General features: G+C 35.7%; 1 protein-coding gene across 1 annotated transcript; it reads right to left on the bottom strand.

Annotated features, from left to right (window-relative positions):
- Positions 1 to 9,242: 9,242 nt before the first annotated feature.
- On the bottom strand, positions 9,243 to 12,503 carry LOC104110024 (GDSL esterase/lipase EXL3-like). The gene is made up of 5 exons (XM_009619441.4): positions 12,134 to 12,503; positions 10,740 to 10,870; positions 10,374 to 10,604; positions 9,786 to 10,041; positions 9,243 to 9,630 (listed from the first exon to the last, which is right to left on the bottom strand). The coding sequence occupies exons 1-5, from the start codon at positions 12,378 to 12,380 to the stop codon at positions 9,440 to 9,442; spliced, it is 1,056 nt and encodes a 351-aa protein (XP_009617736.1). The 5' UTR covers positions 12,381 to 12,503; the 3' UTR covers positions 9,243 to 9,439.
- Positions 12,504 to 13,145: the final 642 nt, after the last annotated feature.

Here is a 13,145-nt window from a genome sequence, read left to right as displayed (position 1 = left end):
ATGGTTTGTGTTACCTGAGCTTGTGAAGAATTTTTGTTGAACTAACTGCAGAATTATGGCAGTAATAGAGTATGGGTATGGTGAGTTATCAGATGTTTTGTTATGTGGATTTGAGCCAAGTGGGGGAGTCTGCTATCTATGATTTGATTGCACGATTATGTGTTGTATTAGTTTTGGTCTGAGGCATACTTGTGAATTAGCTATGACTTGCAGAGGTTGAGATGGAGGATGAGTCGAGTAAGAAAAATTCTTGGATACGGGTTATATTGCACTTTATGAGTATATGAAAATCATGGGAGGGGTGAGTTATTATTTGCGAAGTATGTAGTGCGCACAGAGTATGAACTTGATTGGTGGTGTTAAGGCAGGTTTACTTCTTTGAGTGTTGTTGTGCTAATGGGGCACGTGTCTTTCGGCCCGTTTGGGTAGTGCAATTTAGATTTGAGCAAAGTGGGTGACTCCCAAGAAAGTTCTAATGGGTTCAAAATTTATATATAGCAATTGAGAATATTTTCGGACTTGTGTATGAATAAAATCTGAGATTTGCATTTGATGGTGCTGATACTTGCGGTAATTCTGTATGACTATGGATTCTACATTCCAGTATAAGAAAGGTAAAAGAACAATTTTAAATTCACATAAGGTATTTTCAGAGTAGGCGTTTCGGTTGTGGTACTTATGGGGGTACTTAAGAAGAATGCAGTGGCTTATGGGCCTTAAGGCAGTGTCGTTTTATGTTAGGATGTCTTGTAGTGAGCTTTGGGTAAGGATCGTAGTGTTATGACAAGGATAAATGTCAACTTGAGGGTAATTCAGAAGAAACTCGAAGAAAATAGGACAACTAAGTAGTAGGTTAGACCAGTATGTTAATGGTATGCTCGATTCTTTTGGGTAATTATGATGTGGTGAGGTTGTATAAATGTTTTGGTGGCAATATTCTTGGGTTTGGTGACCTATGTGGCTTGGTCGAGTTAGAGGAATTCAGCTCTGGTAGCTTGGTTATGTGCAAATGGATTTCAAAGTGTTCTTGATGGTTTCTACCATGGTTTGAGCCGGATATTTTTTACCGGTGTGGGGAACGTGTTATGTATTGTGATTTCCTCCTGAAAATAAGCAAGAGAAAGGTTTCTAACTAACCGGGTATATAATTTGATGGTGACTTAGATTTTATAATGAGATTCTCGTGCTTTTCACATGATAGATGTGGTGTGTTGTGCGGGATTTAGATTTACATGTACAAGGTGACAGTTCATTCTTGAAAGGAAGATCCCGAATTTTGGACAACATGGTCAGTTTCAGATATTTAGATGAATATTATAACTGCTCGGTAATCCCTGAGAGGGGTGCGCATTTCAGAAGGCGCATTGTGTTTTGACTTACAGATGTTCATTGGTATTGCGGTACTTACCTGGTCGATAGACTGCTGATATTCAAATTATTGCTATGTGGCATAGAAGAATTTTGGAAGTATTCCTAGTGGGATGATCGCGCAGGAAGGATGTTTTAGTCATTCGAGTGCTGGAGTTGTGATCAGTTACGGTGGTTCATGTGTTCTACGAATTTGGGAACTGGGAGTTCTCAGAAGCAAATTGTTTCGGGGCCCCGGACTGTGAAGGTGTGGCTAAGTTAACTAGATAATAGTATGTGTTATGGTTAAGCCATTGAGTACTTTTTAGAGGGTTATTTATCCATGCTCATATTGCGTTTGGGCTATAATAAGCCTGGAATCAACTATTGAGCTTTAAGCTATGATGTTTCTCATATTTGCAATATTGTGTGAGTTATTTGAGCCGTGATTGAGGCTACATAGGAGTTAAAATCCCTGAATGAACTTGATAAATGCCTCAGTGATGAAAGATTTTCGATTTGAGCTACGATAGCACACTTTGTACATGCCTACACTTTAGCATGTCATTTATACCAGTCCAGGAACATGAGAATCTTATCCTACTCATCATATACCTGTATACCTATTTAAATGCTCTCATATGATATATTTGGACTGGAGGCCTGGGACTGTACTGGGCGGATTATACTATTGGCACGTGAGTTATTCGTGCGGGTTTTATTGTTAGCAGGTGAGTTGTCCGTGCAGTGTGTGGAATTTCCGTTTCCTTGATCGTTTATCTGATTGATTGTTTCATTTCTCTACATACTATGTTATCGCCTAATCGGGGCAATTTGAGAAAAAAATGTGCACATGCACACACATATGTTCTTCTCACATAATTTGATGAGTTGGTTTTAAATAATGTTCTGTGCCGGAAAGGCAGGATTACACCAGAATAGCTAGAATAGTTGTGTTTGGTAATATAAGTTCATTGGACCTAGAATGGATACTATCAGGTTTGATTACAGCGTGTTGGAAGAATAATTTAGAATTAGGCTTAAATAATTAGCTATGGTACTTGTTGAACAAGGGAAAGCTATGTGACTTGTTGATCTGGTAAGTGGTCATGAAATTTCGCGTGTTTCTTTCATTATCGGCAGTTTACGAAAGTTTTGGAATGAGGTATTGTTTGATATATGGTTTAATACCGGTATCTGGTTTGTTGTTTTTAGCAGCTACAGTAATTAGAAACTATTGCGAGTATGCGGGTTGTGTGGTATATCATGTGACTACATCTTGAGTTATGTCTAAGGCTTAATACAACTTGTTAAGAAATTTATGGATATTGGAAATTGGATTCCAAGGTTTATGGGCTAATGTTAAATTAGTAATTTTCAGTTATGTGGTGTCGTCAGGCCTAGATGGAATAGGGTGGCGTGGGATCACCCCCGGGTATGTGCGTGATAAGGTAAAATAGTGATTTGAAGGTTTAGCAACAACTCTTGGCAAGTTCGGGGACGAACATATGTTTAAGTGGGGGAGAATGTAACGACCCGACTTGTCATTTTGAGAATTAGCGTTCCGTTTGGTGGCTTAAGGTCTCGAGCAGCTTTAAAATGTGTATTATGACTTGCGAGGGTGGTCAAGTTTAGTTTTCGGATAATTCGGGATTTAATTGAAAGAACAATTCTTGTTTTGGAAGCTTAAGTTGAAATAATTGACCGGATGGTAAATTATGTATAAACGAATCCGGAATAGAATTCTGATGGTTCCAATAGCTTCGTATGGTAATTTTGGACTTAGGAATGTATCCGGATATTTATTTTGAGGTCTGTAGCTAAATTAGGCTTGATATGGCAAAAATAGAAAATTTAAGTTTGGAAGTTTGATCGGGGAGTTGACTTTTTGATATCAGGATCGAAATCCGATTCTAGAAACTGGAACAACTCCGTTATGTCATTTATGACTTGTGTGCAAAATTTGAGGTCAATCAGAATTGATTTGATAGGTTTCGGCATCGAATGTAGAATTTGGAATTTGTTAGTTTTGAATAGGCTTGAATTGGGGTGTGATTCGTGTTTTAGCGTTGTTAAATGTAATTTGAAGCATCGACTAAGTTCGTGTCATATTATTGGACTTGTTAATATACTTGGTTGGGGTCCCGTGGGGATCGGATGAGTTTCGGATGAGTTTTGGAAGAGTTTGATATTTTCAGCATAAGCATGTAATGATCCAAAGGTCCATTTTTAGTTCTAAGGATCGTAATTTGATTTCGAGACTTCCGAAATTTTGATAATGAATTATAGGAGTGATCTGAAAAGTTTGGTCTAATTTTACCAAGTCACGATTGGGTTTTTAGCGCAAAATATGAGTTAATTATTTAACGAGCGAAATTAGTATCACATTGAGAAAATGAGCTCTGAATTATGTTTCGATTGAACGACTAGGTTCGTATTATTATTTGTGACTCATAGGAATAAGAATCATCGAATTCCGAGTTCGTATGATGGAGTTAGATCCTTTTTAGTGAAAAAAATAAATGTTGGTGCAAGCAAGTTCTGGTATGGACTTTTAGTGACGGAAAATGGACTTTTAGTGACGGATGGGCAGAAACTTAAGGACCAAAAATGGTCATTTCCTTTATTTCATTTTGGATTTTTGGAGCTCGGTTCTTAGGCGAATTTGAGGATTTTTTCACGACTTCGACTTGGGTAAGTGTCTTATATCCAAAAGTGATTATATTTCATTAATCCATGGTTATATTCATCATTTATATCGGATTTAAATGGAAGAAATCAAGATTTTTGCAAAACTTATCAAGAACGAAAATTTTAGATTTGGAGGTCGAGTTGTTATCGGAATTTGATAAAACTGGTATGGTTGGACTCATAATTGAATGGGTTATCGGATTTTGTGAGTTTCGTCGGATTCCAAGACGTGGGGCCCACGGGCAATTTTTGAGCTAAATTTTGGATTTTATTGGAAAATTAGTATTTTCTTATGGAATTAATTTCAATAAATGTTATTGACTGAATCGAATTATTTGTGGCTAGATTTGAGGCATTTGGAGGCCAATTCACGAGGCAAAGGCATAGCGAAATAAAGAATTACACGGTTTGAGGTAAGTAACAATTCTAAATTTGGTCTTGAGGGTATGAAACCCCGGATTATGTGTTATGTGATCGGTTTTGAGATGACGCACATACTAGGTGACGGGCGTATGGGCGTGCACCGTAGAAATTGTGACTTGGTCAAATTCCATGGAACTGTGTAGTTGAATAATCTGTTGTTATCCGTACATTCTCCATGTAGTAGAGTAATTGAATCACAAATCATGTTTAGATTATGTATTGGCACAGTAGGGACCCACAGAGGTTGTGTACATATTGAACTATCTGCTTAATTATTATTTTGTACTCAGTCACAGTTTACTTATTTATTTTATCTCAGTCTCTATTGTTCATTATTGATGCATCATATCATTGTTGTTTGGGCTGATTTCATGATTATTGAGATCCCGAGAGACTGGAGTGATTTATGACTGAGTGAGACTGAGGGCCTGATTGTGAGATATTATACTATAGCACGTGAATTGTTCGTACAGTACGTGATTTGTCCGTGCGGATCCATATATTATACTATAGCACGTGAGTTGTCCGTGCAGTACGTGAGTTGTCCGTCCGAACCCAGATATTATACTATAGCACGTGAGTTGTCTGTGCAGCACGTGAGTTATCCGTGCTGATCCATATATTATACTATAGCACGTGAGTTATCCGTGCGGATCCAGATATTATACTATAGCATGTAAGTTGTTCGTGCAGCATGTGAGTTATCCGTGCGGATCCAGATATTATATTATAGCACGTGAGTTGTCCGTACAGCACGTGAGTTGTCCGTGCAGATCCAGATATTTATACTATAGCACTTGAGTTGTCCAGGAAGCACGTGAGTTGTCCGTGCGGATTATATAGCTTGGGCTGTAGGAGCCCTTTCGGAGTCTGTACACCCCCAGTGAGCGCAGGTACCTACTGAGTGCGAGTGCCGAGTGTTGAGCGAGTGAAAGGACTGAGTGATTGTTACTCTAAGAGGATGCATTGATTTCTTTATTGTGTACTATATCTGTCATATATCCCTATTTTGGAAACTTTTGAAAAACGTTATCTTCTGTTTCAGTCGGACTTGATATGAAATTACTGTTTGAGTTTTAAATGTTGAACTTGAAAGCATGCCTACTTTTTTATGTGAAAATTACTGTAATTGGACTTAGCTGTGAAGCTCGACACTACTTTCAGTTTCTTATTTATTATTGTTACTTGCTGAGTTGGTTGTACTCATACTACACCCTGCGCCTCGTGTGCAGATCCGGGTGCTTCCGGATACGAAAATTGTTAGATATCAGAGTGTTATCAATTAGAGACAATTAAGGTAGTTGTTTGGCGTCCGCTGACCTTGACTCTCCTCCTTTCAGTTATTGTACTGTTCTATATTTTCAGACAGTATTTTTAAGAGTCAGACTTTATTATCATTTAGATACTCATGTACTCAGTGACACCGGATTTTGGGAGTGTATTTGTATCAGTATTTGTGGGATTTTCTATCAAATCAGAATATTATGTTTTCAAACTTAAAAGATTATTGTGATTTATTGAGGTTATCGGCTTGCCTTTTATTGAGATAGGCGTCGTCACGACAAGTGAGATTTTCGGTCGTGCTATTAGTATTGTTACTTGAGGAGTTAGTTGTACTCATACTACACCCTGCACCTCGTGTGCAGATCCAGGTACCTCCGGTCACGGCGGTTGCTAATTATTCGGAGTTTTATCTGCGGAGACTATCGAGCTAGCTGCTTGGCATCCGCAGACCTTGACTCTCGTTCCTCTCAGTTATTTGTACTGTTCTATATTTTCAGACAGTGTTCTATCAGTCAGACTATGTTATCATTTAGATGCTCATGTACTCAGTGACACCGGATTTTGGGAGTGTTTTATATCGGTATTAATGAGATTTTGTATTGACCTTAAATATTATATTTTTAAACTTAAAAGAAATTGTGATTTATTGAGGTTGTCGTCTTGCCTAGTATCGAGATAGGCACCATCACGATAGGTGAGATTTTGGGTCGTGACATTTTCGTACCTAACAAAATTATATACACCTAGAAGATAATATTAAGCAAGTGAAGTAAGAAAGTTTATCCTTTGAATTAAAAGAATGCCTTCAACAAATTACCTTTGTTTCAATGTCTGTTCCCATATTTAATTCATACTACTACATACAAAGACATTAAGAATTTAATTTGTTTTAAAAAAAAGTCTTCATTACAGGCACCCATGATTCTTTCACAAAATGCCATGAGTTAAGGGAAGCATTACTTAATCTTTTTCTGTTTTTAATTATATTAGTCAATCTCACTATATAACTCAAATTATTAAATTTATATACTCTCATATTAGTAAAACAAAATATAAGAATATTATATTACCTATTTTTTAAAAGTTTGGTTCCAGTCTCTTTCTTCCTCCTTCTTCTTCTTCTTCTTCTTCTTCTTCTTCTTCTTCTTCCCTTCTCTGCATTTGTTTTAAATGCTTTTGTTGCAGCAGCAGCGCTGCTTTCCCTTTTCCCCGATTCCCTTTTCTTTCTTTTGGTTCACGTGGGCTTTTGCCCTTCTTTTAAATTGATTAGGTTTTCCCTTCTTTTTCTTTCTTGTATTGTTTTTTTTGTTATGTTAAAAGACCAACATACCCTAACTTAAATATGGGTCATTGCATCCTACCCACCTTATGAAATTCGGTCCCCGAATTTAACTCAAATATGTGTCTGTAGATCGAAATAAATGAGGATACTTGACTCGTATATCATCTTCCACTTCCTAAGTAGCTTCTTCAATGGTATAATTTCTCCACAAGACTTCAACAACCACAATTTCTTTTGACTATAACTTCCTCACTTGTCTATCGACAATAGCCATCGACTCCTCCTCGTAAGACAACTTCTCATCGAGTGGTATAGTAGGTGCTTCAAGCACTTGGGAGGAGTCTGATATATATTTTTTTTCAGTATAGAGACAAGAAACACTGAGTGAATATAAGATAACTAAGGAGTAATTTCCAAACGATATGCCACAGCTCCCACTCGGTCAAGTATTTCATACTGACCTATAAACCTCAGGCTCAACTTACCTCTTTTTCCGAATTGCATCATGCCCTTCATAGGAGATACCTGTATGAATACTCTGTCTCCAATTGTGAACATTAAGTCTCTTCTTCTCTTATCAGCATAAGATTTTTGTCTGCTTTAAACTGTGAGCAATCATTGTCTGATCAATTGGACCTTGTCAATAGCTTCTTGTACTAAGTCGGGTCCCAATAAGTTAATCTCACCAACTTTAAACCCTCCGATAGGAGAACGACATCTTCTGCCATATAATGCTTCGTACGGTGCCATCTGAATACTGGAATGGAAGTTATTGTTGTAAGCAAATTCAGCTAAAGGTAGATAAGCATCCCAACTACCTCCAAACTCAAGAATACAATCTCTCAACATATCCTTCAAGATTTGTATAGCACATTCGGACTTTGCGTTTGCATGCGATAAAATTAGTACTAAGATCTACTCGTGTACTCAATATTTCTTGAAATGGTTTTCAAATTGTGAAGTGAATGCGTGATCCTCTATTAGAGGGGATGGACAATAGAGCTCTATTGAGTCAGATAATTTTCTGTTCATATATATCTATGCATATTTTACCTCACTATAAGAGGTTTTAACTAGCATGAAATGTGCCTACTTTATAAGCCAATTTATAACTTTTCCGCATATAATCATACCTCTAATAGTTTGAGTAATTTAGTCATATAATGTATTGTTCTATTGGATTTTCACTTCAGAATCTTGAGTTGTTTTAGTGGACGTGTGAGTCGCAAGTGCTTGCCATAAAATACTGACATGTCAAATAGTTAGAAACAAAGTTAACGAAAAAAAATTCCTTCTTTCTTTTCCAACCAATAATTTTTTTTTTCTTTTATAGTCATGGCGCATCTTATAGACCTGAGATATACAGTGTATCTAGAGTTGTGAGCTCCATCACGAATAGCTTCTCTCAACCCATATATGTTTGCTACACATAACTAATTACCTAGTCAGAGAATACCCTCACTATTAACAGTCATATCCTTGCTTTTACCAGCTAGAAACTAATCTCGGTAATTAAACAATCGCTCATCCTCGTATTGGCTAGCCTTTATACACTCTACATCGGGCTTGACCAATAGCCAATAATGTCTTTGAATTATTTTTCTTTTCCACATTGAATCTAATACGTGTACCCTCTAGTCTATGCATATCTTCGTCCAGAAGTATCTCTACAGGAGCTATATGCGCCAAATCACCCATAATTTTTTTTTATTTGCATAAGCTATAATATTTATCTTTCCCGAACAATACAAAACAGTATAATTATATTTTCAGTAGTTTCCTCCATTAGCATTGTTAAATATTTATATCTCTGTTGGTTTTAAATGTATTTTAGGCTCTTGTGCTAGGTATAAATCTCATAGGTTTATTCGTATAAATAGTATCTCTAAATCTTAAAAGGAAATACCACTATGACCATCTTCAAATCATAAATGGCATAATACGACTTGAGCTTCTTCAATTTCCTTAGAGCATAGGCTATCACGCTACCATTTTGCATGAGAAAATATTCTAATCCTACCCTCGAAGTATCACATAACATCGCGAATCCTCTAGAGCCTATTGGGATAAGGCTAAATGTCCATAAATAAAGACGAAATAAATAATCATGCAATTAGGTCTCCTAGCCAGTAGCTAAGGACCATTAAATACCATTTTATCATACACATTCATTTTTTATTCAATTTCAAAATGCCAGCATAAAACACCATAGGTATACATAAATGAATATCAATGACATATATATATGTACTTGATTTTCAACGACTTATACGAAGTAAAGCTTTATCAATGGAATCAAGAAATTAAATAAGCAGAGGAAGGACGGATTTGAACACATTTTTTTGGACCTTTGATCCAACAAAGTTTACAAATTAGGGGATGCATATCTTGATCTTGACCGAATTCATGCATTTACAAGAAGTTGTTGATATATTTTTTAAGAATCTGATCAACAAGAATCCTGTAAGCTTTCTCAGTGGGATGATAGCTATCCCAAAATAAATACTTTGTATTATCTTCACATGTTCCACTGAATTTGTTGCATAATAATGTCACCTCTATTTTTCCTGTGCCACAACACCCTTTCTCTACTTCTTCAAATCCTAGAACCAATCCATAATAGCAAAATTCATAAAAGAAGAAAACAAGAAAATAATTACTCCAATAAAAGATGAAAAATCAACAGTCTAGAGATATTTTTAGAGGAACCGAGCAACATAGATAAAAAGATATAAATTTAGAAAAGGTTGAGATTTACCATATTTTTTAGGATTGACAATGAAATCAAGTAGAGGATAATAAATATCGATGAAAACGAGCTTGGATTGAGGTAAGTTTTTGGATAATGAATTAATTGCAGCAGAGAGTTTGGTGTTGGCCAACTGCGCTGCTTGATTGTATTCTTGAACACACTCTCTATTAAACCCTCCAGCTAGTGTTCTCTGCGATGGCAAACACCCTAATGGTGGAATTCCAAAAAATCCAATTTTTCTTGCTCCTAACTTGTACAATTCCTTCCACAGAGAAGAAAAAAAAAACACTTGAGTCAATATACAATTACTGAAAATCAATCTTTTTAATAATTGGTAGTAATAAACAACTAGGAGGTCACATGTTTAACACGTGGAAACAGCCTCTCGTAGAAATGCAGGGTAAGAGTGCGTAAAATAGACCTTTATGGTCCGGCCCTTTTTCGGACTCGCGCATAGCGAGAGCTTGGTGCACTGAGCTGCCCTTTAAACAACCATTTATTCCTCTTTATATATAGAATTCATTCCTTTTTTGTTTAACCATGCATCCGAAATTTGAACTCACTGAGGCATAAAAGTATAATGTATATACTAACTTGGACAAATTCAGAAGCTTTGGCCATCATGAGATTAGTATATGAGTTAATATCCTGCTTTAAGCGAATTCCACCAGTGAAATATGTATTGGCAAGATCATCACTGCCAGCAACCACCATAAATAGGCTATTTTGTAAAATATAGTTGGTTTCTTCTTCCCCAACTAACCCTTTCAGCTTCTCAATATATTCTTTGAATTGAGTCAATTGTGATGATAGTGGTATGGCTGTCTGATTAAAACACACATACAAAAAAAAAGAATTGGACCATGGATTAGTGTTTGTTCAAATATGATCACATATGAAACGGAGGAAGCAGTAATTATTAGTTTAACCTACTAGATAATATAATGAGTAAAACATTACCGCGAGGGTAGATGTTAAAGGGTCAAATCCACAACCTCCAGATGCAAAGCTTACTCCAGTTTTGAGATCTTCAGTGTTCAAATTTGGATCAAGGTAAGCTGGCACCAGCTCTGCTATCCCTAGTTCTTCCACTGAAATTGAAAAAAATGGAGTCATGTCAAACTCCTCTAATTATCATATTTCCGTTTTATATTTATTAAGTATTAAAGAACTCTCCTTGTATATATTAATAATGAAATTCACTTGACAATGTAAATCACAGCAAAGAGGAAATTATTTTGAATAACATCTTTATGGAATTATGAGATTGTTTGTCGCAAGTCGACTTTTCCAATTACATTTATGACCATGAATTAGCCAACTCTTCTATTTTTCAATAAATGCTTGAAAGCTGCAACCTAACTACTAGAGAATGACTCAGAGAAAGTTAGCTGCATAATGAGGTTGAATGTTGTTTTCTTTGATAGGATTAATTCAGGGATGGAGCTACGTCGCCGAAAATTACAAGGTTAATTTTTACAATTAAACAATTTCTTAACCAACTCATGTTTTTACAAAACTCCTCACGTCCTTCCTCCCTCTTGAAAAATAAAAAGTGCAAACAAGTCGTTTCGCTATTCTAATTCACTAATACGAGAATTAATCATAGGCTGATCATTTTCCATTTAAACTCTTTTGAGTAATAATAATAACCTTAAAAAGTAAAAGAATAACTCCACGTACCCCAGTAAACTCCAGCAGGAAAGAAGCTGCTGAAGCCATGACGCTACGAGCCATGCAAAGTCATCCTTTTATGGACTTGTTTTTTCAGTTTTACTTCACTACTCCAAACTAGCAACCAAAGCAATTACCTAGATATAGCAGCAAGGGCGAAGCGATGTGGGGCAATGGAGTCAACTGAACATACTTCGCCGAAAAATTATACTAACAGTGGCAGATTAGGGAAGGGGATTCATCGAAAAATGACACGCATATAAGATTAAATTTTAATTTTTATTGATATATATTAGATGTTGGGTCACTTTAACACAAGTCCAAAGCTTAGGTTAGTGGTTAATAAGGGCCTAGTTTCCATCCGCCCAAGGTGAGGCAAATATGACTCCTATTGTTTGCCTTCAACTGTGAATTTCTTTGTCTTATTTAGTTATTAAAATAGTTATTTTTGCAATTATATTTTGCTCATTTTTTTTATTATCTATTATTTACATGATATTTGTTTTTGCCTTTTCTTCCTTAGAATGCCCTTTTGTACTAGCATTTCACTTTTTTTGTGTGTAAAAACAATTACTTCAAAACAAACCAATGTATTAGTTTTAATCCAACATATCATTAGCATGAGGAAGAAAAGTGAGAGGAAATGATCAAATTTCATCAAAAAGAGAATTAAAAGTTACCTAAGATGTCCGGCGGCGTCTTGCCATTGCAGAATCTTCCGGTGGGTATTCCACCTTTGAAGTCCTTACCATAAGGTGGAAAATTACACTTTGCTAATGTTGTCATATCATTATTATTTCCTTGATCTACAATTGAATCTCCAAATGCAAAAACCGCTTTTACAACTACATTATTCGGTAACTGCACTTTCCCTTCACATGAGCTTATACTAAACAACACAAAACAAACAAAGAATATAACCAACATTATGTTGCAGAAATTCAGACACTTCCTTTTCAAGAATACAAACAAATAAAGAAGTTCGAGGTTTGAAATGTAGGATTTGATTAGCTAGTAATTGGGTTTTTGTTTATTTATAGATACTGGGAAAATATATTTTACTAATATATATATATATATATATATATATATATATATATATATATATATATATATATATATGGAGAGTTAGAGTAAGCTAATTAATGATGATTGGTGAGTGATAAGATTTAGCTAAATAATATAATATCATCAAATATTAATTGCAAGAGATAAATGTCCTTATCAATGGCTTATTGTTGGACCCTCTAACAATTTTTTATTTTCCAACCTGCGGTCACATTCGTAATTGATTAGAAGGGGGAAAGTTTTACGACATGAAAAAGTTTCAACTTGTAGGGTGCGTTTGGTAGGAAGTTCCAATATTTTTATCATTAATTCATTTTTCTCCAATTGGAAAAAAATATTTTTCCCATAAAAAAGAAGAAAAAATATTTTTCAAAACTCTTTTTCAACTTTACCTGCTCTATTTCCCATCTCCACCAACCCCACCCCTCTACTCCACCCACCCCCAAACCAACCCTACCCACCCCACCCCCACCCCATGACACCCCAACCCCTACCCTCGGACCCCATCCTAAATAGAAATATTATTTAGAATACTTTATTTTTATGTTATAAATAGAGTACTTTTTTTATCTCAATAAAATGAGTATTTTCTTTTTCATGACGTAGAAAAAGTATTTTTTTTTT

This window comes from Nicotiana tomentosiformis, chromosome 4, assembly GCF_000390325.3.
Source record: "Nicotiana tomentosiformis chromosome 4, ASM39032v3, whole genome shotgun sequence".
NCBI classification, from domain to species: domain Eukaryota; kingdom Viridiplantae; phylum Streptophyta; class Magnoliopsida; order Solanales; family Solanaceae; genus Nicotiana; species Nicotiana tomentosiformis.
This window is presented reverse-complemented; position numbering and strand designations above follow the sequence as displayed.

Coding starts and splice junctions, on each gene's coding strand:
- LOC104110024 (XM_009619441.4), bottom strand. CDS start 12,380: ATGTTGGTTATATTCTTTGTTTGTTTTGTGTTGTTTAGTATAAGCTCA. Junction 10,871..12,133: donor GACGCCGCCGGACATCTTAG/GTAACTTTTAAT, acceptor TTTCAATTTCAG/TGGAAGAACTAGGGATAGCA. Junction 9,631..9,785: donor TGTCAATCCTAAAAAATATG/GTAAATCTCAAC, acceptor GATTGGTTCTAG/GATTTGAAGAAGTAGAGAAA.